This window comes from Bufo bufo, chromosome 7 (genome assembly GCF_905171765.1).
Source record: "Bufo bufo chromosome 7, aBufBuf1.1, whole genome shotgun sequence".
In the NCBI taxonomy this organism is placed as follows: domain Eukaryota; kingdom Metazoa; phylum Chordata; class Amphibia; order Anura; family Bufonidae; genus Bufo; species Bufo bufo.
Genome location: NC_053395.1, coordinates 146554625 through 146581875, shown reverse-complemented (window position 1 = coordinate 146581875; position 27251 = coordinate 146554625). Strand labels below are relative to the sequence as shown.

The 27251-nt window shown below is 44.8% G+C and overlaps 2 protein-coding genes across 5 annotated transcripts in view; both read left to right on the top strand.

The window, feature by feature from the left end:
• The window catches only part of LOC121008393 (uncharacterized protein KIAA2012-like), a 269189-nt gene extending 267058 nt beyond the window's left edge, over positions 1 to 2131 (top strand). For all 4 annotated transcript variants that reach the window (XM_040440895.1, XM_040440896.1, XM_040440894.1 and 1 more), the window contains one exon: positions 2004 to 2131. The gene's annotated coding sequence lies outside the window, so the exon portion shown is untranslated. The remainder of the gene's footprint in view (positions 1 to 2003) is intronic.
• The window catches only part of LOC121008796 (uncharacterized protein KIAA2012 homolog), a 30065-nt gene continuing 3941 nt past the window's right edge, over positions 1128 to 27251 (top strand). The window contains exons 1-7 of the mRNA XM_040441489.1: positions 1128 to 1137; positions 1423 to 1538; positions 2004 to 2145; positions 6064 to 6407; positions 7522 to 7724; positions 9056 to 9228; positions 24650 to 24869. Coding sequence (XP_040297423.1) covers positions 1128 to 1137; positions 1423 to 1538; positions 2004 to 2145; positions 6064 to 6407; positions 7522 to 7724; positions 9056 to 9228; positions 24650 to 24869 — 1208 coding nt within the window. The remainder of the gene's footprint in view (positions 1138 to 1422; positions 1539 to 2003; positions 2146 to 6063; positions 6408 to 7521; positions 7725 to 9055; positions 9229 to 24649; positions 24870 to 27251) is intronic.

The window sequence follows — 27251 nt, the reverse complement described above, 5'->3', positions numbered from 1 at the left end:
GAATTGGCTTGTGATTTGGTAGCCAAAAGCAGGAGTGGGTACAAAACACAGAAGATATGCAAATATTCCATTCACCTGTCATCTCTGTTTTGGATCCACTACTGTTTTTTTTGGCATTAGCAATACTGATTGATTACTGACCAAATACTGAGTGAAGGCGGATGCGTAACAGGATCCGTTTTTTTGGGGGTTATTGTTCTGATGGATCAGAGGAAGGGCAAAATAATCAGTGACGTCAACACAAACTTACTGCTGACACCCTCTCCACTCTGTCCGGGGGGGTGGGGGCTCTACTTGTATACGCGTTTAATAGAACAGGTTCTGTAGACATCTATGTGGAATCAGCTCTCAACGGTGTAAAAGGAGTGCGCTTCTTCTTGGCGCTAACATCGACCTGTAAGGCTGAGTTGATACTTGAGTTATTTGGTCAGGTTTGGCCCCGTGACTGCCCAATAAATTAAGTGTGCAGTGATTCTAAGAGCGACGCCTGTCATCTGCATGTCATACTGACTCACAGTATTATTTCACTACCACAGAAGACTCCCTATGCGTGTTACTGCAAGGCACAGTGTTCTACACCACTATAAAGGCTCTCTGCAGCCAGGAAATAGCTGTTTTTTAACGCATTTCGACACGAATAAATTCAGATCGAACCAAACGTTTTTGTTTTTTTTATTCGGCGAACCAGCCGAATCAAATAAAAAAATAATAATCGCTCATCTCTAAGGGTACTTTCACACTAGCGGCAGGATGGATCCGACAGGCTGTTCACCCTGTCGGATCCGTCCTGCCACTATTTCACCGTGCCGCCGGACTGCCGCTCCATCCCCATTGACTATAATAGGGACGGGGGCGGAGCTCCGGCGCAGCACGGCAGTGCACGGCGAAAGGCCGCCGGATTAAAAGTACTGCATGTCCGACTTTTTAGTCTGGTGGCCTCGCCGTGCTGCGCCGGAGCTCCGCCCTCGTCCCCATTATAGTCAATGGGGACGGAGCGGCAGTCCGGCGGCACGGCAAAATAGCGGCAGGACGGATCCGACAGGGTGAACAGTCTGTCGGATCCGTCCTGCCGCTAGTGTGAAAGTACCCTAATTGTGACTTTAACTAGACCTAAAAGGGGCTCATATATGAAGCCAGGTAAGCCTGTTTTTTCATCTAAAAAAGTCGCAAAGTGTGTTTTTGTGACTTTGGTGTCTCTTCAGCAATTCCTCATGAGTAGTGTTGAGCGAACTTGTGTTTTAATTTCGGCGTCTAAAGTTCGAGTTCAGGTTATCAAAGTATCCCGTTATGGATTCTAAATTCCGTTATGGTCCATGGTAGCGGAATCCATAACGGGATACTTCGATAACCCGAACCTGAACTTTAGACGCCAAACTTAAAACACAAGTTCGCTCAACACTACTCATGAGTTCTGTTTTCTAGATGATAACGTCAGATTAGACCGGGATTATGACTCATTTATGTTTCGAGACTTTTCAAAATGTCACATCTCACAACAGGTCCTATCCAGTTTTCTCAGCCGTGTGGCTACAATGCTAGTTTGTAAAACAGGATAGGTCATCAATATTAATTACCGGATGACCCCTTTGAGGCCCCTTTACACAGGTCAATGATTGGGAAGGAAAGCTCATTCCCAATAATTGTCCTGTGTAACATTCCACCAATTGCTCGGTGAACAAGAAAATACTTGTTTATCGGGTGAAAGCCATGCTGGTGCAGTCACCTACTGTAAATCATTGTTTCTTGGTGGCAGATTGTGCTGTACAAACAGCTATCTGCCAGCCAGAAACAATGAATGTGATTGGGGAATGACCGAACTTTGTAGCAATTGTTTGTCGCCATAAAGCAGAGGTGATCACTGCATATAAATGCTGCTCCTCTAATGAGCAGGCAATTATCGGGAATTAATGGTTTGTTCCAATAACTGCCTGTAGTGTTGGCCCATGTAAAGGGGTCTTTAGATATATCCCTGCTTTAATATGGTTAATGTTGCTTATATGTAGGCAAAAGACACTACAAAGCTTAAGGGCAAGAAGAAAGCCAAAAATGAAAAGGCACAAAATCCAGAGAAGGCTCAAGCTTCACCAGCCAAAAAAGTAAATCAGAAAGCTGGAGCAGAGCAAGGAAAAGCTGCTTTTGTTGTTGGTAAGTGATTTGCCAGAATTACCGAGCTCCCCAGCAGTGGACTATATAAATTGGGATTACGACTAATATCAAATGTTTGGGAATTTCTCCTAATGTGTAGAATATACATTCTGCCTGGTTTGCCAGGGGACATGGTGTAGGCTAGTTTCACATCTGCGCCATGGATTCCGGCAGACTGTTCTGGCAGAGAACAGCCTGCTGTAATTTTCCAGATCCGGCACTTCCGGATGAAAACTGAATAGCTGCAGCCCCATTAAGTCCGGCAGAGATCCAGCAGCATTCCGGCAAAAATGGCGAGAATCAGCCGGACACAAACCACTGTCTGGCATTCTCTGCCGGATCAGGCGGCTGGATCTCTAAGCTGCAAATGTGAACCTAGCCTCAGTGGGATAGTTTGCATGACTTAAGATTCAATGTGCATGGGCCACCAAGATAAATTTGTTGCATCATTAGACTTCCTGTTTACACTGTCTACATGTTACACAGGATTAGGAAATCTCCCCAGTGGTTCCCACAGCAGAGTGCTCTTGGATCACACCCAAAAAAAGATCACTGTCACTTTCCAGGTATAACAGCCAGGCATCTATAAAATCAGTCAGTGATCGTAAACTGCATTACATTCTCAAACAATGGTCAGGCAAAATGGACAAAATCTGTAATTTCGGCCAATATTTATCTCATGTGTTGGCTCCTTAACCCCTTAAGGACTCAGCCCTATTTCACCTTAAAGACCCCGCCATTTTTTGCAAATCTGACCAGTGTCACTTTAAGTGGTGATAACTTTAAAACGCTTTGACTTATCCAGGCCATTCTGAGCTAGTTTTTTCGTCACATATTGTACTTCATGACACTGGTAAAATGAAGTAAAATAAATAAATTTTTATTTATAAAAAAATACCAAATTTACCCAAAAAAATTTAAAAATTGCAAATTTCCAAGTTTCAATTTCTCTACTTCTATAAAACATAGTAATACCTCCAAAAATAGTTATTACTTTATATTCCCCATATGTCTACTTCATGTTTGGATCATTTTGGGAATGATATTTTATTTTTTGGGGATGTTACAATCTTGAAATTTTTCAGAAATCTTCAAAAACCCAATTTTTAGGGACCAGTTCAGGTCTGAAGTCACTTTGCAAGGCTTACATAATAGAAACCACCCAAAAATTACCCCATTCTATAAACTACACCCCTCAAGGTATTCAAAACTAATTTTACAAACTTTGCTAACCCTTTAGGTGTTCCACAAGAATGAATAGAAAATAGAGATACAATTTCAAAATGTCACTTTTTTGGCAGATTTTCCATTTTAATAATTTTTTTCCAGTTGCAAAGCAAGGGTTAACAGCCAAACCAAACTTAATATTGATGGCCCAGATTCTGTAGTTTACAGAAACACCCCATATGTGGTCGGAAACAGCTGTACGGGCACTTGGCAGGGCGCAGAAGGAAAGGAATGCCATACGGTTTTTGGAAGGCAGATTTTGCTGGATTGTTTTTTTTGACACCATGTCCCATTTGAAGCCCCCCTGATGCACTCCTAGAGTAGAAACTCCAAAAAAGTGGCCCCATTTTAGAAACTATGGGATAGGGTGGCAGTATTGTTGGTACTAGTTTAGGGTACATATGATTTTTGGTTGCTCTATATTACACTTTTTGTGAGGCAAGATAACAAGAAATAGCTGTTTTGGCACCGTTTAAATTTTTGGTTATTTACAACAAAGAGGTTAGATCATGTGATATTTTTATAGACCAGGTTGTCACGGATGCAGCGATACCTAATATGTATACTTTTATTTATTTATGTAAGTTTTACACAATGATTTCATTTTTGAAGCAAAAAAAAATCATGTTTTAGTGTTTCTATAGTCTGAGAGCCATAATTTTTTCAGTTTTTGGGCGATTACCTTGGGTAGGGTATGATTTTTGCGGGATGAGATGACGGTTTTATTGGCACTATTTTGGGGTGCATGTGACTTTTTGATCGCTTGCCATTACACTTTTTGTGATGTAAGGTGACAAAAAATGGTTTATTTAGCACAGTTTTTATTTTAAAATTTTTACGTTCATCTGAGGGGTTAGGTCAGTTTCTGGGCGATTTATCTTAGGTAGGGTCTCATTTTTTGCGGGATGAGATGACTGTTTGATTGGCACTATTTTGGGGTGCATATGACTTTTTGATCGCTTGCTATTACACTTTTTGTGATGTAAGGTGACAAAAAATAGTTTATTTAGCACAGTTTTAATTTTTTACGGTGTTCATCTGAGGGGTTAGCTCATGTGATATTTTTATAGAACCGGTCGATACGAACGCGGCAATACCAAATATGTATACTTTAGTGTCTCCATATTCTGAGCCATAGTTTTTTTTTATTTTTTGGGCGATTGTCTCAGGTAGGGGCTCATTTTTTGCGGGATGAGGTGACTGTTAGATTGGTACTATTTTGGTGGGCAAACACCTTTTTGATCGCTTGCTGTTGTACTTTTTGTGATGTAAATGGTTTATTTAGCACAGTTTTTATTTTTTGTTTTTTACGGTGTTCATCTGAGGGGTTAGGTCATGTGATATGTTTATAGAGCCGGTCGATACGGACGCGACGATACCTAATATGTATACTTTTTCCCCCCCCCTATTTTTTACCAATTTTTTTTTAACTTTATTTGGGGAAAATGACGTTTGTTTATTTTTACTTAAAATTTTTTGGGGGGAAAACTTTATTTTTTCAACTTTTTTTTTTCACTTAATTTTTTGTCCCACTTTGGGACTTAAACTTTTGGGGGTCTAATCCTTTACAATGCATTCCAATACTTCTATATTGGAATGCATTGGCTGTATGAGTAATACTGTGTGTATTACTCATACAGCTTCCGGCCTGTGAGATCCAGGGGGCTGGATCTCACAGGCTCGTCACCGAAAGGTAGCGCGATGCCTTCCTTAGGCATCGCGCTGCCTTCCATGCCATCGGGTCCCCCCTACAGCCGCATGGGGACCCGATGGCACCGCCACATGCCGCCGCAAACCGCAGGTAAAGCCACAAACCGCAGGTCTGACACGGGGGGGGGTCTGACACGGGACCCCCCCGCGCATTTAGCCAAGGTGCCTGTTCAATGATCGGCGGCGGTGATCTGTGATACGTCATGGGTCTTTAAGGACTCGGGAAACATAAGTCCTTAAGGGGTTAAAGGGGTTCTGCACTTTCATTTAACTGATGATCTATCCTCTGGATAGATCATCAGCTTCTGATCGGCGGGGGTCCGACACCCGGGACCCCCGCCGATAAGCTGTTCGAGAAGGCAGTGGCGCTCCAGCAGCTCCGCGGCCTTCTCACTATTTACCGCCGGCCCACTGACGTCACGACTAGTATCAACTAGTGTGGGCGGGGCTAAGCTCTGTTCACGTGAATGGATCTCAAACTCAAACAGCTGATCGGTGGGGGGCCCGGGTGTCGGACCCCCGCCGATCAGAAGCTGATGATCTATCCAGAGGATAGATCATCAGTTAAATGAAAGTGCAGAACCCCTTTAAGATAGGCGATAAATATTTTTTCAGTGGTGGCCCTACTCCTAGAACCCCTGCTGATGAAGAAAGGGACAAGGTACTCATCTCCTTCATTGTTTATATAGGAACAACGCTGTACAAACAATTCTGGCCCTGCCTGATACTGCAGTGCAGTCCCATTCACTTGAAGTTTGGCTAGGCCATCAATATGAAAGTCCCAAAAAAAAGCTTTCATGGTTCCTTATACATAGTATCCTTTTAAAAATGGTACTGCACTCCTTATATAATATTATATAATTACAATATATAGTACTGTAGTTACTATATCCTTATACATAGTTCTATTCTTGGGCCAGTTATCTCTCATCTTCCTATGTGTTGTCTTCCACTGCCAAGGTATCTTATTCTATTTTACAGGGAAACCCAAAAATAAGAAAGGAGAAAGCAACAGCTCTTATCGAAGGAAACCTTCAATACAAGTGATGGTGGAAGATACCATTCATGAAACTCAGGAAACATCTGAAGAGATACAAGAAGAGGAGGACAATGACACAGAAAAAAGTGAAGACTCTTATGTTGTCATTGAATATCACGAGAGAACCCCAACTCCAACACAGTCCAAAGATATTCATCCTGAATCCGAATCACCCAAGGCATACAACCAGATATCAGAACAGACAGATGACAACCAGGTTACTGCCACCCTTGAAGTAACAAGTCAAGCCAATGAAGATGATTATTCAAATAGTGAAACATCAGAGGTACCTTCTGCTTTTTCATAAAATACTATTGATCACTTGTATGGTCTTTTCTGCCTCCGCTCCTATTCCAATGCTTCCTGGGTTCCCTGACAATCTCTGCTTCCTGGTCACAGAAATGCCAATCATTGGTTGAGGCAGGTCATCACTGTGGCCAGTAATTGGAGACCAGGAAGTAGAGATTGGCAGTGGACTGGGAAGCATCGGAATGGAAGTGGTGGATTATTCTTTCCTCTTTGATAGGTGTAGGACTAAAATTTATGAAAAGCAGTAAAAAAAAAAAATCACATTTGTTCATATGCATGAATTGTTGTAGTACCATGTGATTATATGTATCAGTTGAATAGTGCTCATTGTGAAAACGCACAGCCGGATCCATAGTAGACCACTGAAGTACAGTATGCCACAGTATAACTCTACTATAATCAGTGCTTCTAGGGGACATAGCATAGAGTATGCCATGATGTTTAGAGAGATTTTGGTTGAAGTTCTCCTTTAACAGTACTGATTGGGTACTATAGTACTAATGTAGTCTGTAACACCCAAACTGAACAGTACTGCTTGTACATCATAGATTAGCTACAGGTATACATAGCCAACATGGCAGAAGCCCAGTGAGTTTGAAAAATTCAGGTGCCTAAAACTTTCTGAGCTTCAGATGTGTGAGTAAACCGTCTGATACTTCAATGGGCTATATGCCATATATCTATATCAGGGACAGTAGAGGGTCCCTGTGGAAGAATAGCATGTGGACCTGTGCTGTTTAAAGTGGACCTCTCACTACAAAATGCATTGTAACCTGCGGGCAGCATGTTATACAGGAAGAGAAGCTGAGCAGACTGATATCTAATTTTGTGGGAAAAGATTCAGTACAATTTTTCTAACTTAAGACCACCCATGTGAACAGCTGTTATTAATTTTAGGCCAAGGGAACCTTAGTGCCTTTTTTATTGTGGTATGTCCAGTTACATAGGCTGCACCAATAGTTTGTTCACCCCTGATCCATCTAGAATGTCATAAATGGTAGATCAAATCATATAAAGTGTATAAATATGAAATTGGTGAATTGTATTTTGTCTTAAATTATCTTCTAAATATTTATGTGCTTAATTGTTAGGTCACAAGCAGTTCTATCCGCCAGAGGAGGTCATCAAGAGCCCATGAGATCTCAGAGAAAGCAGAGAGGAGAAGACTTGAGGTCGAAAGGAAAAGAAGAGAACGAGAGGAACAGTTACGCCTAGAGAAAGAGCAGCAGGAAAGACTGGACAAAATGAAGGAAGACCTTGAGCAAGAGCAGCTAAGAAGGGCAGAGGAAATACGGTCAGTATAACCCCTCATGAACACGACCATATTAATTTCTATGGTAATCCGGCTTCATCACTGGTGAGCACAGTACAGTACATTTTTTTTAAGCGAACCCATAACCAACATAAAAATGGGATTCTTTAGGCCTCTTTCACACGGGTGTTGCGGGAAAAGGTGCGGGTGCGTTGCGGGAACATGCGCGATTTTTCCACGCAAGTGCAAAACATTGTAATGCGTTTTGCACTCGCGGGAGAAAAATCGTGCATGTTTGGTACCCAAACCCGAACTTCTTCACAGAAGTTCGGGCTTGGGATCGGTGTTCTGTAGATTGTATTATTTTCCCATATAACATAGTTATAAGGGAAAATAATAGCATTCTTAATACAGAATGCATAGTACAATAGGGCTGGAGGGGTTAAAAAATAAATAAAAAATATTTAACTCACCTTAATCCACTTGATCGCACAGCCCGGCATCTCTTCTGTCTTCTTTTTTGCTGTGTGCAGGAAAAGGACCTGTGGTGACGTCACTCCGGTCATCACATGATCCATCACCATGATAAAAGATCATGTGACGGACCATGTGATGACCGGAGTGACTTCACCACACCTGCACACAGCAAAAAAGAAGACAGAAGAGATGCCGGCTGCGCGAGAAAGTGGATTAAGGGGAGTTAAATTTATTTATTTTTTTAACCCCTCCAGCCCTATTTTACTATGCATTCTGTATTCAGAATGCTATTATTTTCCCTTATAACCATGTTATAAGGGAAAATAATAATGATCGGGTCCCCATCCTGATCGTCTCCTTGCAACCGTGCGTGAAAATCGCACCGCATCCGCACTTGCTTGCGGATGCTTGCGATTTTCACGCAACCCCATTCATTTCTATGGGGCCTGCTTTACGTGAAAATGGCACAAAGAGGAGCATGCTGCAATTTTCACACAACGCACAAGTGATGCGTGAAAATCACTGCTCGTGTGCACAGCCCCATAGAAATGAATGGGTCAGGATTCAGTGCGGGTGCAATGCGTTCAACTCGCGCATCGCATCCGCGCGGAATACTCGCCCGGGTGAAAGGGGCCTTACTGTAAGAGCAGTGAGACTATAGAACTATCTGCCAGAGAAGGTTGTGATGGTGAACTCACTGCTTCATGTATGAGATCCGAATTTATGTCTGGGTATTTGAAGCATTTCATAATAACCTCTTCTATTTCCCTTAGTAATAGACTTTTTGTGGACTCCTTAACTTCTGCAGTACAATGATGAGTAGTGCAGTGCAGTGAATTGTTGGGTATTAGCAATGATAGTCATTAACACTAATCACTACACTGTTGTCTCACCAGTCTGCGGAAGAAACAAGAGGAAGAAGTAAGGCAGCGCCAGGAACAGGAGAGGGCTTGCAAAATGCAACTGGAACAGCAAGCACTAGAGAGAGCGAGGCAGCAGCAAGAGGAACACCGTCACAAGCTGCAAGAAATGCAGAGGAGGAAACAGCAGGAAGAGATGGCAAGAATAGGTAATATGAGAACATAAAATAGATAGCCTGACCATATAGCACACCATGATGTGTCATGCACGTTCGGAATTTTGTTAGTAGTAGGAAACTGGCTGTAAAACAATCGTACTACTGCTCTAATACTGCTGTCTTCAAATACGCTTGAGAAGTAACAAGGCCAGCATGCTGATCTGCCACTGGTTTTGCTCTCATGGATTTAAGCCGTTTGAACATAGTAACACGGTTTATAAGGCTGAAAAAAGACATCCGTCCATCCAGTTCAGCCAATCATTCTGTAATGTTGATCTAGAGGAAGGCAAACAAAACCCTCATGAGGTAGAATTTTCCTCACTTTAGGGGGAAAAAAATTCCTTACCCGATTCCAATCAGAAAAACTCCCTGGATCAACAACTCATCTCTAGTAACTATAACCTGTAATATTATTACACTCCAGAAATACATCCAGGCCCCTCTTGAACTCTTTTAGTTAACTCACTATCACCACCTCCTCAGGCAGAGAGTTCCATAGTCTCACTGCTCTTACCGTAAAGAATCCTCTTCTATGTTTGTGTACAAACCTTCTTTCTTCCAGATGCAGAGGATGTCTCCTCGTCACACTTACAGTCCTGGGGATCAATAGATGATGGGAGAGATCTTTGTACTGACCCCTGATATATTTATAGATCGTTATTAGAATTCCCCTCAGTCGTCTTTTTTCTAGAGTGAATAACCCTAATTTTGATAATCTTTTTGGGTACTGTAGTCCACCCATTCCAGTTATTACTTTAGTTGCCCTCCTCTGAACCCCCTCCAGCTCTGCTATGTCTGCCTTGTTCACAGGAGCCCAGAACTATACACAGTACTCCATGTGTGGTCTGACTAGTGATTTGTAAAGTGGCAGGACTATGTTCTCATCACGGGCATCTATGCCCCTTTTGATGCAACCCATTATCTTATTGGCCTTGGCAGCTGCAGCCCAAAACTGGTTTCTACAGCTTAGTTTGCTGTTCACTAAAATTCCTAGGTCCTTTTCCATGTCAGTGTTACCCAGTGTTGTACCATGTAGTATGTACTGATGACTTGCATTATTCCTTCCCATGTGCATAGCCTTACATTTATCAGTGTTAAACCACATCCGCCACTTCTCTGCCCAAGCCTCCAATCTATCCAGATCCCTTTGTAGCAGTATACTGTTCCTCTTCCGTGTTAATTACTTTACACAGTTTAGTGGAATCTGCAAAAATGTATATTTTTACTGTGCAAGCCTTCTACATGATCATTATTAAAAAAAATATTGAAGAGAATAGGGCGCAATATTGACCCCTGTGGTACCCCACTAGTGACAGTGACCCAATCTGGGTGTGTAGCATTAATAACCACCCTCTGTTTTCTATCACTGAGCCAGTTACTTACCCACATACAGACATTTTCCCCCAGTCCTAGCAGTCTCATTTTATATACTAACCTTTTATGTAGTACAGTATCAAATGCTTTGGAGAAGTTAAGATATATGACATCCATTGATTTGCCGCAGTCAAGTCTAGAACTTACCTCCTCATAGAAACTGATTCAATTAATTTGACATGACTGATCCTTCATGAAGCCATGCTGATATGGTGTTATTTGCTTATTTTCATTGAGGTACTCCAAGGTAGCATCTCTTATAAAACCTTCAAACAGTTTACACACGACAGATGTTAAACTTACCGGCCTATAGTTTCCGGGCTCTGTTTTTGGATCCTTTTTGAATATTGGCACCACATTTGCTATGCGCCAATCCTGTGGAACAGTCCTTAAATATCAGAAATAAGGGTCTGGCTATGACATTACGTAATTCTCTTAGGATACGGGGTGTATGCCATCTGGTCCAGGCTATTTGTCTATTTTAATCTTTTTAAGACGCCACTGCACTTCTTCCTGGGTCAAATAGGGCAATTTTAATTTACTGTTACATTTTGCATTTCATCTGACCGTTTTCTTTCCTCAGTGAATACAGTGGATAAAAAAAAGATTTAATTGCTTTGTTTTCTCCTCATCGTCCTCTGCAATTCCCCCCCCCCCCCACATTCACTTTGTAAAGGGCCGACACCTTCAGATTTATACTTTTTACCATTTATATAATTGAAGAACATTTTAGAGTTAGTTTTACTCTCTTTGGCAATTAATCTCTCGGTCTCTAGTTTAGCTGCTTTTCCATATTCAATTTTTTTGCTTATAGTTTTTCAATGTTTGCTCACTACCCTCTTGTTTTAGTACTTTAAATGCTTTCGTTTTATCATTTATTGCTTTCTTTACAATTCTATTTATCCACATTTTTTCTTGTTCCTTAACCTTTTATTCCCATAAGGTATGTACCTCTCACAATTAGATTTTAGGATGCTTTTAAAAATATCCCATTTTGTGGCTGTATGTTAATTTTTGAAGACTTTGTCCCAGTTAGTTAGGCCGATAGTTGGCTAAATTCAGCTTTTTTTGAAGTTTGGTATTTTTGTTCCTCCATGAAGAATCACTCTTTTGAATGACGGTTGAAGGTTATTAGTTTATGGTCATGGTCACTAAAATAATCCCTAAACATCCCTAATTGTGATATGCAAGCATGCTTTAAAACATACACTTCTAAACATGAAAGCACACATTTACAGACATGCTTCTAGACATACCAGCATGCTAGACATTCTAGACATACCAGAATTATTAATTATGGTCATAAAAATAATTAACCATAAAAAAATAAAATTTACAAAATTTGTCATAAATTCTTAAAATCATGACCTGGTGAATTGTAGACAACTTAATTGATACAATTCACATCTGAGTCCGACTATTTCCTCAGATAAATAAGTTCTCTTTGACGTGAGATGACGTTAACGATAAAATGTAGTTCTGCATTATACAATAATACACAGGTATTATAAAAATATGCAGATTTATTGGTTACAAGGTTATAAACATATATAAGTAAATAAACACAATGATACATACAAATGAATATATATAGCGTTAATATAAAGCATTACAAGCTTAACAATACATGTGAGTGAAAATAACTTATGATGTTATATACATTACTTCTGTTCAGAGAAAACCTCATACTATCAGGATGGGCATGTCTAATCCTAGACATCAATATAGAATGCTAAATACATTCCACCCCCCTCTAACCAACTACGCATCACATGACTTCAAGATGGGCAAATCCATTCAAGGATATAACTTAGAAGAGACAACTGTATCCTTCCGCCCCATCCTGGACTATTTTCACATATATAACTTTGGTAAGAATATTAAGACAAATAACAGGGATCTAGGATCTTAAATGGGAAGGACTTGAAACAAGTCTTTCCTGTGGGAATCCATCACTTAGCTTGGCGAAGAATGTTCTATCAATATATATATATATATATATATATATATATATATAAGCAATCATTTAATGCTTTGCTAGATTATGAGTCTTGATTCTTCTGCAGGTAGAATGAAGCCTCACAATATCCTAAGACTACATCTCAATATGGAGATGATCAATTAATTTAATTATTTATTTATTCACCAATCTAGATGGTATAATTTCACCCACACTATCAAATTAGTCTTAATAAAATGAAATATCATTTTCTGTGTCTCTTACCAAGTCCTAGTAGGAATCTCACTTCTGCTCCTAGGAAAGCTGGGTGGTCCATCATAGCGCATCTCACCATGGCTTTCATCTTGATAGACCCCTCTAGAGAGCTCAACTTCTCTCTTCTCCTTTTTTTTCCTCCCTTTTTTTCTACCTTCTGTGTGTGGTTTATGATCACAAACTTATCAGTTAGACACACCTTCCTAGTTTGGAACTTTCCAATCATTGTCGGATGGGCGTGACTATTGATAAAAAATGTGACATCATAACCTTACCCAGAATGCACTTTTGCTACTGTTGTAATGTCACCTACTGATACCTAGGTGGCACTGCTGTGTAAGCTATTTGCATCATAGTATAAAGGGTTAACTTATGTAAGTCTGAATAAAATGTATTCTATACATTTTGACCTTAGAAGCTTTAATTCAAAGCCATAGGGATTAATTCTGACACTTGTAGTAATTAGAGACAGACCTCTAGGTGTCTCTCTGAATGTTTCTCACACTGTTGATTTATTGATATGAATGGCCTTGTTTTCTCACAGAGATATCAGTACCTTCTGTCATACCAAAGATGTGATTAATGGTTACAAAATACACATCTTTACAGACACTGAGATGAATATTCTCCTAATGAGAAATATATAACATATACTGGATACATGTTGTCTTCGTAACATATAACAATATAATATAAACAAATATATATATATGTCCTACTGATTGTCTTATGCTAAGGACTAACTAAGGCTCATTAAATGAATACATACATATTATATATTTTGCTTCATTAATAAATACCTAATTGTATAGGTAATTATCACCAGCTGCATAGAGCTTATCTTTATCTCCCGTCATAAATTTATAAGTAGACAAGGAGGATTCTTCTCAAACTGGTACATTCATGAGAAGAATAACACTTGAAACAGAAACCTTTGTACGACCTTACTTTGGCCTACTCAAGATATACAAAATTGTAAATATAGTCGAGCATGGCTCTTAAAGGAAATGAACATCCATCTTAACTAGAATGAATTGGATATCAATGCATTTACCTATGAAAAGGCACAACAGTGTATATATCTGGTATATGTCTGGTAGACAGGATTAGCGGACGCAGTATAGAGGCAACAACAAGTTCTTTGGATCAAACAGTTCAGTGTTTTATTCACACTTTAGGCAAGTGACAAAAGAAACAGTCATATTCAAACAAAAAGTCACTTTGCGGTGTTGGTGGTAATTCTGCCTCACAGAGTCCTTGCTGATAGCAGCACTAATCTGTTTTCACGCCAAACAGGTAGCAAGCCTTCATCCAGACCAAGGCTCCCAGATCCCAACACAGAAACCTGGCTTCTGAGCCCAGCTGCCTATTTAAGGACAGCCAGGTGCTGCCAAAACCCGGACCGGCATTTAAAATCCGGTCCGGTATTTGACCTCACCTGGCTATAAATCATCCCACCAGCACATGTTTTCCCAGACCAAACCTCTTACTGTGTCACATACCCCCCCCCCTTTGTTCAACCCGGAGGGGGTGAACACGCGCCAGACAGTGTAACCGGCCTGCCCTGTGTTCTACCGAAAACGTAAAGTTCTGTAGGGAGAGAAACCATTGGGTGACCTGGGCATTTCTGTCCTTGGTCTGGTTCATCCAGTGGTCAGTCACCAGGCGGAATTTTCTCTCTAATAAATAATAGTGGAGAGATTCTAGTGCCCACTTGATAGCCAGGCACTCTCTCTCAACTATACTATACCGGGTATCAGCTGGGGTGAGCTTACGGCTGAGGAAGACAACGGGATGCTCCTCGCCGTTGACTTCCTGAGACAGTATAGCACCGAGGCCTACTGCTAAAGTTGAAAAAGCCTCTTCCGCCCGCTCATCCCAGCGAACCATCACTGACTTGTGTCCCTATAAGGACGCGGCTAGAGTTGCAAAGTGGGTAACAAACCTCATTTAATAGCCCACCATTCCCAGGAATGACTTTATTTGCCTAGTGTGACAGGTCAGGGACAATTCCGTATCGCCTCTATTTTGTTCACTTGGGGTTTGATGACTCTGCGCCCAATGACATACCCCAGGTACTTAGTCTCTTCTAACCCTATGGCACATTTTTTTGGGTTAGTGGTTAGGCCAGCTTTCCGAAGGGAGTCCACTACAGCCTGCACTTTGGGTAGGTGACTTTCCCGGTCGGTACTGTGGATGACAATATCGTCCAGATAAGCCGAAGCGTACCGATGATGTGGACAAAGCACAATGACCATTAGTCGCTGAAAAGTGGCGGCGGTGCCATGCAGACCAAAGGGTAAGACCTTATATTGATACAGCCCCTGAGGTCCAAAACAGAAAAATGCCGGGTTTGTCCTAACCACTCTAGGTGAGCTCATCCACCCGGGGAATGGGATACGCATCGAATTTGGAAACCTCATTAAGTTTTCAAAAGTCGATACAAAACCGCAACGTCCCGTCCGGCTTGGGTATCAATACTATAGGACTGGCCCACTCACTTTTTGATTCCTCATGGACGTCTTGCTGCAACATTATCTGCACCTCCCCCGATATGGCTTGTCGCCGAGCCTCGGGCACCCGGCATAGTTTTAATCTGACTTTTGCCTGAGGCTCAGTGACTATGTCATGATGGATTATGGAAGTGCGTCCAGGGAGGTCCAGGAAAACATCCGTGTTCCGACTAACGAAATCCCTGGCCTCCTGAGTCTGTTTAGAGGAGAGGCTGTCAGCAATTTTTACTGTGGCAGCCGCCTCTCTTGCATCAAACAGAGAGGCCGGTACCTCTTCTCCTAGAAAACCTGGCCACAGGCTGTCTTCTGTACAGGTTTTCCTATCTTTCCACGGTTTGAGTAAATTCACATGGTAAACCTGCTCTGGCTTTCGCCGCCCTGGCTGGTGTACGTTGTAGTTTACATCTCCAATTTTCTCGAGTACCTCGTAGGGCCCCTGCCATCTAGCCAGGAACTTACTGTCCCTGATCACCCGGTTTAAAGATCCGGACCCGAGCCTGACGATTATTAACCCGACTCTGGGCTTGCTGAGCTGCCTCCATTTGCTCCCTAACAAGAATCAACACTGTCTCTATCTGATCTTGCATCTGGGTAGCGTACTCAATGACACTTTCATGTGGAGTGGGTTGTTGTTCCCACGCCTCCTTGGCCAGGTCCAAGAGACAGCGATGGTGTCTGCCATATAGCAGTTCAAAGGGTGAGAACCCAGTAGAGGCTTGGGGTACCTCTCGCACTGTGAAAATGAGATAGGGCAGAAGGAGGTCCTAGTCCTTCCCGTCAACATATTTTTTCATGTTTGGTTAAACCATTCTACCAAACCGTCGTTTGCGAATGGTAAACGGACGTCCGTAGTTGTTTTATGTGCAGCAACTTACAGAGTTCCCTCATCACCTTGGACATAAAAGTGGTCCCTTGGTCGGTCAGAACCTCTTTAGGTAGTCCTACTAGGGAAAACATCTCCATTAACTCCTTAGCTATGAGTTTGACCGAGGTATGTCGCAGTGGCACCGCCTCCGGGTACCGAGTGGTGTAGTCTAGAATGACTAAGACGTGTTGATGCCCTCTGGCGGACTTCGGTACTGGGCCTATGAGGTCCATAGCTATTCGGTCAAACTGTACTTCGATAATCGGGAGAGGTACTAAGGGACTACGGAAATGTGGCTGGGGGCTAGTTATCTGGAAGGTCGATTAAGACTTACAAAACTCTTCCACTTCTTTGAATATGCTTGGCCAGTAAAACCGCTGTAGAATACGATCCTGAGTTTTCTGCAGCCCCAGGTGACCCCCGAGAATGTGTTGGTGGGCTAGATCTAACACAAGCTTGCGATAAACTTTGGGGACCACCAACTGTTCAATAGGTTCACCCCGTAGTTGGTTTACCTGATACAACATATCTTGATGAACCACAAAACGGGGAAACACTAACTCTGCCCCAGGTTGTTGTGGTTCACCATCTACTATTAACACATTTTCTCAGGCGCGGGATAGGGTTGGGTCCCGACGTTGGACGGTACCAAAATTATCCCCGGAGACATTGAGGTCTGCCAATTCAGGACCCGGTGGCAAGTCCTCCACATCTCCCACCATTACACTTAGCGGGGTTGTCTCCCCTTCTTCCACCAAAGTGGCGGTCACCCCTACCGCTGGCCCTTTGATCTCAGGTTGCCGGGGATCTGGTCTCCCCCCTGAGCCGGGCCAGTCTGCTAGGGTTACCCCTGTCTCATGGGTATCAGTCACTCTCATAGCAGGCTACAGTGCTAGGAAGCCTCTCTCTATTATGAGTTCATAATGTAAATTGGTGGCGACGTCCACCTCATGGATACACCTGCCGGCCACCGTGGACAGAGACACCAGGGCGGTGGGATAGTCCCTTAAGTCTCCATGGATGCACACGACTCTGACTTTTCAGCCAGTATAGTCAGCGGGCTGCACCAGGGAAGCTCTTACCAGGGACACCAGACATCCTGAGTCCAGCAGAGCTACCACCAGAGTGTCTCCCACTTCCACCTGGCACAGGTGGCTATTGTCTATAGTCTCTGTGGTACCTGTTTCACACAGCCTCCTGGCATACAAAGAGTGGCGGTAGCCATAGTTAATATCCATAGGTTCGCCCCGATGGGGACAGTCGGCCCTTATGTGGCCAGGCTCCTGACACCGCCAGCAGACTATCGGAGCTAGGTCTGTAGGGGGTATATCCCGGGCAGATTTTGCTGGCACCAGTCGTTGGGTCTGGGGTGGAGATTTCCGGGATTCAACTGCCCCCCTCCCAAAAGAACCCCCCTGTAGAGTCCTGGTAGCCTCTTAGCGCTCCACCAGGTCGACCATCTCAAGGGCATTACCAGGAGACACCTGGCCGATCCAGTGCTGGAGAGGGTACAGCTAAGCCCTCCAGAATACATCAGCCAACAGACGGTCCAGCATAGCAGTGGAACTCAGCACGTCAGGCTGCAGCCATTTTTTGAAACCTGTGTAACAGATCATAATACTGAGGTCTCACGGGTTAAACTCCCACCGATGCACCCTCTGGGCCCGGACCAACACATTCACCCCCAGTCTTGCCAGAATCTCACCCTTTACTGTAGTGTAGTCGGCTGCTTGATTATCTGGTAAGTCGAAAAACACCTTCTGGGGGTCCGGATGCCAGGAACGGAGCGACGACCTCAGCCCACTGATCTCAGGGTAGTCATTTCCTCATGGCCATCTTCTCTAACACCGCCAGATAGGTCTCGACGTCGTCCGAGGGGGGGGGGGGTCATCTTATGGATCTCCGCCTGGACCGCTTTTCGGGCATCGTGGATGCTCTGGGATACTCCTGCCGCTTGTAAAGCCATCACATGTTGCAATAGCAGCTGGTTGGTTTCCTGCTGCTTATTAGCCTCCCGCTGTTGCAAGTTAGCCTCCAAGAGGGCTTTCACAACAGCTTCCATTTTGTCGAGAGACACGTGTTGTAATCTCGCTGGTTTGATATAAGACATACAACCGTGCCCGGAAAAACTTAAATATTTCGGCCTTCACGCCAGCCTCACTGCACCTGCACGCATCCTCCACCAATTGTGGGGACTGGCTCTGGTAGATAGGATTAGCGATCGCAGTATAGAGGCAACAACAAGTTCTTCGGATCAAACAGTTCAGTGTTTTATTCACACTTTAGGCAAGTGACAAACGAAACAGTCATATTCAAACAAAAAGTCACCCTGCGGTGTTGGTGGTAATTCACACCATGCGGCAATTCTGCCTCAAAGAGTCCTTGCTGATAGCAGCACCAACCTGTTTTGACGCCAAACAGGTAGCAAGCCTTAATCCAGACACAAGGCTCCCAGATCCCAACACAGAGACCTAGCTTCTGAGCCCAGCTGCCTATTTAAGGACAGCCAGGTGCTGCCAAAACCCAGACCGGCATTTAAAATCCGGTCCGGTATTTTACCTCACCTGGCTGTAAATCAGCCCAGCAGCACATGCTGGGAGGAAAATACCTGTTTTCCCAGACCAAACCTCTCACTGTGTCACAATATATATAAATATATATATATATATATATATACACATACATACATACATACATATACACACACACACACACACACACACACTTTTGGGCTGACCAATAGTGCTGATTGTATGAGCACCTCTCAGTCAAAAGTACTGAAAGGCTCTCCTCTAATAAAACAGTGGTCCTATTCTATAAAGACAGTCTATACATGCTGCTTGCAGCAGCTGGACACCCTCAGCAGCTATCACAGTTCCATCTTACAGCATTATGCCAACATCCTAGTACTGTTAGTTATCATAACGAAGGTAATCCTGTGGTCCATTCTGAATTTCTGGGCCTCATTATAATCTGCCCGTTTTACTCCTTGTATAGCTAGAGCATCCATTCCTCTGCCTCTCCCTAAGCCTTTAAATATTGTGCAGCACTGACACATCAACCCTCTGTATTCTGGCCTGGCCCTGAGCAGATGGTGCATCCACCGACGGTCAGCCTCAAGATGCCATGACCAGAGTGGCCTACCATTATTTTTCCTGAAATAGTACCAAATGTTGCAAAAAATGTATGAAGACCAGTAGGCTGTATAAATGAAGGTTCTAAAAATGATTATTAAATGCTAAGAAAGATGCACCTCAGAATGAAGTGAAATGGTGTAATTGCCTGGTGCAGTACTGAAAAAAATAGATTTTTGTACCTACCGTAAAATCTGTTTCTCTTCCGTTCATTGGGGGGGGGGGGGGGGGGGGGGGAACAGGCTTGACCATGGGGTATAGCTGCTGCCACTAGGAGGGGGACACTAAGCACAAAAGTGTGAGCTCCACCCTACAGCTATATCCTTCCTACAGGGACTAAGCTAAAACAGTGCAAAATAGGACAAGCAAGAACAAACAGGAAACCAAACAATGTACAAACCCAGAACCACGTGGGCCATAAGAGGCCCGTAAAAGAGAGAACAGGTGGGAGCTGTGTTCCCCAACGAACAGAAGAGAAACAGATTTTACGGTAAGTACAAAAATCTAGTTTTCTCATCTGTATCATTGGGGGACACAGGCTTGACCATGGGACATTACAGAGCAGAAACCCTCCGGACAATTAGAGAACCGCCATCTGTAAAACTCTACCCCCCAGAGAATAGTCAGCCGACGCAAAGGTGTGTACTCTGTAAAACTTTGAAAAAGTGTGCAAAGACGACCAGGTAGCCGCCATGCATACCTGAAGGACCGAAGCCCAATGATGCACTGTCCAAGAGGCCCCTATTGCTCGAGCAGAAGGAGCAGTAACCCGAAGGGGGAGGGCCCGGTCACTGATGCGGTATGCCTACACAATGGCCAAACTAATCCATCGTGAAATGGAGGCTTTGGACGCAGCCAACCCTCATCTCGGTCCTTCTGGAATGACAAATAGCAAATCCGTCCGTCAGAGAGATGACGTCTGAGACAGATAGATAGGAACAGCCCGTACTAAATCCAGAGTGTGAAGTGACTGCTCACGAGGGTGAGATGGCACAGGACAAAAGGAAGGAAGAATGATCTCTTCATTAAGATGGAATGCCGACACATCCTTTGGAAGGAAGAACGAACAGGGCGGAGTAGTACCTTGTCCTGATGGAGGATCAGAAAGGGCGACCGACAGGAAAGAGTTGTGAGTTCTGACACCCTACGGATGGAAGTGATTGCGACTATAAAGGCCACCTTGTAGGACAGGAAGTGAAGGTACGTACACCTGCTGCAAAGGCTCAAAAGGAGATGACTGAAGAGTGCTGAGCACCAGATTAAGGTCCCAAGGATTCTACAGAGGACTGTAAGGGGTGCGCAGCGTGCACAACCCCCTGCAGAAAGGTCCAAACCGCAGAAAGCGAAGACAAGTTCCGCTGAAAAAGAATGGAAAGAGCTGAAACTTGCCATTTGGGGGAGCTGAGAGCCAGACCCAAGTCCATGACCGACTGCAGGAAAGACAAGTCGCGGAAACGAGAAGCAAATGGAAGACAGCTGGTGACACTCGCACCAACTAAAGTAGGACTTCCAGGTCCGGTGGTAGATTCAAAAGGACAGCGGCTTCCTGGCACGAATCATGGTCTGTACAACAGTATCCGAGAAACCCCAAGCCCTTAGTACAGCGGCTTCAACAGCTATGCCGTTAAATGTAGAGACCCTACATTTGGGTGGAAGATCGATTCCTTGCGACAAGGGGTCTTGCCGAAGGGGAAGACGCCAGGATTCGTCGGAGAGGAGGGTGACTAGGGATGCGTTTCACACTCGGCTCGGCCAATCATGGTCCATGAGAATGACAGGCAGACCTTCAGACCTGATCTTCCGGAGGAGACACGGAATAAGAGGAAGAGGGGGAAACGTGAACTGACTCCACGGAATCATAAGGGCGTCGTACGCAAGGGCCATGGGATCCTTGGACCGAGTGACGAAGGTCTCGACCTTGTGGGAGGCTATGAGATCCACGTCCGGCCGACCCCATCACTCGCAAATGGCCAGAAAAACTTGTGGGTGAAGAGCCCATTCGCCGGGATCGTGACGCTCCCGGCTGAGGAAGTTGGCGATCCAGTTGTCAACGCCGGGAATGTGAACTGCTGACAGCGTCGGAACATGGCACTCCGCCCAGCTGAGAATCAGTGCTGTTTCCGCCATGGCTTCCAGGCTCCGGGTACACCACAGCCGTGGAGTTGTCAGAGTAGACTCAAACTGGATGTCCCCGGAGATGGCCGGTCCAATAAAGCAGAGAGAGACGAATCGTCCTCAATTCCAGAATGTTGATTGGGAGGGAGCAGAGGGGAAGGAAAGAGCGGCCCGGCATCAGCATCGGGGAAATCAACCACTACCTGAGGGCCCGGTGGGTCAGGGCAGGAAGACGTATGAGACGATCCAGGGAGGCTGGGGAACGGTCCCAATTGGTTACAATGGCTCGCTGAAGAGTCCAGGTATAGAACGGAGGGGACTGCTTCGAAGGCAGAGAACATGTGACCCAGACCCCGCATGCAGTGATAAATGGGAAGAGGATGGGGTCGCAACAATGGGAGAATCTGAAGACAGAGTGGATAGATTCTCCGGGGGCAAGAGTACCTTGGCCTGACAGGTGTCTATTAACATGCCCAGAAAGGTTAGCCACTGAGATGAATAAATACATGACTTTAGCCGGTTGAGGATCCATCCGAAGAGTTCCAGGGTGTCCAGGATTATGAGCAGGCTGTCCGCTGTTACCCAGAAAGACGGACCCTTTATCAGGATATCGTCTAAGTATGGAATCGCCACTATACCCCTGGCATGGAGCAGTGCCATGACCGCTGCCAGAATCTTCGTAAAGACTCTGGGAGCTGTGGCCAGGCAAAACGGGAGGGCCACAAACTGGTAGTGAAAGGGATCCACTGCGAACCGGAGATGGGGATGTCTATCGTGGACATGTACTCCCCCGGTTGCATGGACGCAATGCCCGATCTCAGAGACTCGATCAAGAAGTGGTGGAGCCGAAGGAAGAGGTTTAGTGCTTTGAGGTCCAGAATGGGACAGAACGTACCCTCCTATTTGGGGACCACAAAGAGATTGGAGTAGAACCCGCGATCAGTGTGTGTGCCGCAGCAGTGTGTGGACAGCCTGAAAAAATGAATTTGCGGCGGAGGGAGCGGTCGGAGGAGACTAGCAAAAAAAATCGGGACGGAGGGGGGGAGCCTGAATTCCAGTTTGTAACCCTCTGAGATGACCTCTCTCACCCAGGCATGCGAGACATGAGCCAGCCAGACATGACAAAATAGATGAAGACGGCCACCCCACTCGACCGGAGGGTGCTGAAAGCCGCACGTCATGCAGAGGAGGTCTTGGGGTTATAGGACTTGGAGCCCTGTTGACGGGGACGCCAGGAAGGACGAGGTTTGAAGGAAGGCTTGCGCTTCTGATCCAGGTTAGACTTGTCGGTTGGCCGTTTGGGGCTGGAGAAACTACGAAAGGGGCTAAAAAGAGGCCTTTTTCGACTTGTTACTGCTCTTTCCCTCTGTAGTGTCAGAAATGATCTCATCCAGAGGTTTGCCAAAAAGTCTGCTGTCGGTAAATGGGAGGGTTGTCAAGGCCCGCTTTGAGGCATTATCTGCCGCCCAGCAGGAGAGCCATTGGGTATGGCAAATAGCCACTAAAAGGGCTGATGAGCGGGCCATTAGTCTGGCCGCGTCTACAGAGGCTTATCAAATATACGAACTGGCATGGGAGAGTTACAGGGCAATATCGGAAAGTTCCTCCGAGGGATCCCCCAAGTATAGACCCTGACGCAATTTGTTTGCCCACTCACCCATAGCTTTGCTCACCCATGTAGAGGCAAATATCGGGCGCAGTGCTGTGCCCACTGCTTCAATGGATGATTTCGCAAAAGATTCAAATTTTTTATCCCTGTGATCAGAGAAGGAGGCCCCATCCGCCATAGGCAAAGTGGTTTGTTTTGCCTAGCAGGATATTGGAGGATCAACAATAGGTGAGGACAACCACTTCTTAGCTAAATCCTCCGGAAAAAGATTAGACGTTCTTAAACGTTTTGGCAAAACAAAACGTCTGTCAGGAAAATTCCACTCCTTGGAAAGAGAGGAATCAAAATCCTGATGGTTGGGGAAACATTTCGGCGAGCGACGGGTCCGCCTGAAGGAAAAGCTTGAGCCAGCCGATGAGGGTGCAGGGTCCTCAACCTGTAAGGTTTCTATAAACGTTGTAATGAGATTGTCCACCATAGAGGACAGTTTTGAAGACTGGTCCTCAGGAGAGACAAAAGTCTGCATCTGAAAACTGTTCTACCATGGGCTGGGCGGTAGGGGCAACTGGGTCAGGGTCAGAGCCACTTGGTGGCAGAGCAGAGCACGAAGACCAGAGGGGATCTAATTGACCGGATGGAGGTGCCTTTTGCCAGAGTCCCGCAGAGGTCTTCCTGAAGCAGGAGGTGGGTGGAGCGCATAAAGAGCACCAAGAATTTTCACCAGGCATAGAGGAAGGAGGGGGAAGTGGGCAGAACTTTGTGCCCCGCCCCCACAAATATCATCAGTCCCCGGAGAAAACGAGGAGAGTGTTGGCCCAAGCCATCTGGCCTTCCTGAAGAGGCCTGCCCCCCCTCTTTACAGCATAGCGGAGCTGCCGCTGTAAGTGCCGGCCGCACAGAGATGCCGGCCAGGTGTAAGGTACCCGTGGGGAACCGGGTCAGGAGTAGGCCACAGAGAAGCCGTCCCCGGCGGAGGATGGGGCCGGGAACGCTGTGACAAGGGGAAAAAAATCCCATAGAAAGAAGGGCATTGCGTGCCCCAGAGGCTTCCTTTTCCCCAACCACCCCCCACCCCTGACAGGAGAGAGGCATATGGAGGCCCCCTTGGGGAGGGCTGCTACACCGGAACAGAGCGGACTTAACGTAGGCGGCCGTGGTGATCCGCAGGCTGGTAGGATGCAGAGGATTTGGGAACCTCTGGTCCTCCTTTTCTTCTGGAGAGCGGGAGCGAGCAGTGAGCTTGGGGTCCCACTGGTCTCCCCTCTCCTGGGTAGGAACGCAGGGAGCTCGAGCTGCCTGTAACCCAAAAAAGAAAGAAAAAGGAGAAAAATAAATAAATAAAAAATCAGCAAACCTGAAAAGCAGGGAGGTCTGTCTCCTAAAGACACTAAGCTAAAACTGTTTTAGCTTAGTCCCTGTAGGAAGTGTATAGCTGAAGGGAGGAGCTCACACTTTTGTGCTTAGTGTCTGCCTCCTAGTGGCAGCAGCTATACCCCATGGTCAAGCCTGTGTCCCCCAATGACATATGAGAAAGTAGGCCGAGGTAAGCTTCCAAATTTAAATTTAAAATTTTCAACTTTTTGCCAGAAATGGAGCGTCAGAGACAGAGAGAACAGGAGCACCTAGAAGCAGAAGAACGTCTGCGACTTCTAGAAATGGCAGCTGAGGAAAGAGAGGAGTACCAAAGAAAGAAGCGTGAAAGAGAAGAACAGGCCAGGCAGGAAGCAGAGGAGAGGAAACGGAAGGCAGAGGAAGAAGCAAAGGCTATAATGGAAGAAGCACAGAGACAAGCTCAACTGTTGGCCAAGTAAGTGTATAAAGATAGTGCAAAATGATCCTGCTGCTTTTCTGGTCTTGTGACTGCAAACACTCTAATCTAGATGTAAATGAGAAAGACACAAATGCAATAGCACTCTGCAACCAGCATTCTGCCCTGCCTCTATGCTGGATGAGGCATTGGTGTACATTTTGGCCAAAGCGTAATAAGCCACTCACCACGTCAAGGTCGCCTCTATGGAGTGGTCCCTAACACTAGTTCCTACCTGTTTATGGGCCATGACAGCCACACAAAGTCCAGGGAATGCAGGTGCAGCATGCACGCCATGCACACTCTGCTTTTAACCCCGTCCGGTGCCATTACAGCTTTCATCGGATCCAGGGATGCAAGTACCAACATGCATGCTGAGCCCACTATATACTTCTCCTGGAGCCAAATGGCTACTGGTAGGTGCCATATAAGCAGACTCAGTTTTATACTGACTTTAAAACCAGCCTCCAGGACAGATTGACTGGTCAGGTGTGCATGACTGCATGGAGATCGCCACGCCTCCAATATATACTACAAAGAAAAAATGTGGGGGATTCAATCAGCACAACCCTATATGCAGGTGCACATCGCTATGGCGAAATACATATACAAAGAAAGACACAAATGCAATAGCACTCTGGACCTTGTGTGGCTGTCATGGCCCATAAACAGGTAGGAACTAGTGTTAGGGACCACTCCATAGAGGCGACCTTGACGTGGTGAGTGGCTTATTACGTTTTGGCCAAAATGTACACCAATGCCTCATCCAGCATAGAGGCAGGGCAGAATGCTGGTTGCAGAGTGCTATTGCATTTGTGTCTTTTTCTTTGTATATGTATTTCGCCATAGCGATGTGCACCTGCATATAGGGTTGTGCTGATTGAATCCCCCACATTTTTAGATGTAAATGAGCTTTGTGTATACAGATCAGGAAGTGGCAATGCTGCTTTTTGCTCCAATCGTAGTGATAACATGTTCAGTAGGTCCTGGGTAACTGCACGAGCTGCTGTGTCATAGCAGACATATTACTGAAGGCATTATTACATAAAACATAACCTTTAGTAAACACAAAGATAAACGATTACGCCAACACACAAGAAATACATAAAAAGGTGGGTCCAGGCACTACCCATGCAAAGTACAAATACTAAGACACCTGTGAACTGGGGGATACTTTCCCTAAACTTCACCCTAGATGCCCTCATATACAGAGCACCTACCTTAAGAAGGGTGACCCTATCCTGGAACCTGGCCCTAATGCACCATTACATCACTGCCCCGATGTGATTTCCCCTGAATCAAGGCATGAGAGTGGCGCAAGCTGCTGATGTAGTGTCTGAAACTTGAAGACTTTTTTTTTTTGTACCATGAAAATGTTTTAAAAAATTATTTTTACAGAGAAGTGTGCTGGATTAATTATTTCTGATACCAGTAATGGTATCATTACTGATATTGACTTAGGTGACTGATTTGATTTGTTTCTCTAGCCAATGCATATGTATGTGTCCATCACTCTTTATTTAATATTTAGTGGGCTGGCTTATATCTACGAGTTCATTTGGCATCTATTTTTGTCCCCAATGGTAGTCCCCTGATGAACCCATATTCATGGGGAAACGCATCAGGATAAAGTATCCCTCAGTTTACAGGGTCAGTTACCCTGCTACATACATTGCATTATAATTAATGCAATTTATATCCCTGTCCACTGTATTGTATTTGTACCTGGCATGGTCAGGTTTTCATTTTTGTTCAGCGATATGGGTCTTAGCAGATGAAGACCAACTCTGCAGTGAATGCCAGGCAGCTGTATTCCCCCTGTGACTGTGGCTAATATGTCAGCCCCTGTTACAGAAGAAATCTGTGCAATAAAAAAAAACGGATCCGTTTGATGTTGACACAATATGGTGCAATTGCAAACGGATCCGTCCCCCATTGACTTTCAATGTAAAGTCAGGAGTTAATATACCATAGGATCTGAGTTTTCTCCAATCCGATGGTATATTTTAACTTGAAGCGTCCCCATCACCATGGGAACGCCGCTATGTTAGAATATACCATCCGATTTGAGTTAGATCGTGAAACTCATATCAGACAGTATATTCTAACACAGAGGCGTTCCTATAGTGATGGGACGCTTTAAGTTAGAATATACTACGAACTGTGTACATGACTGCCCCCTGCTGCCTGGCAGCACCCGATCTCTTACAGGGGGCTGTGATCAGCACATTTAACCCCTCAGGTGCAGCACCTGAAGGGGTCAATTGTGCGTATCATAGCCCCCTGTAAGAGATCAGGGGCTGCCAGGCAGCAGACCCCCCTCCCTCCCCAGTTTGAATATCATTGGTGGCCAGTGTGCGCCCCCCCCTCTATTGTTTTAAT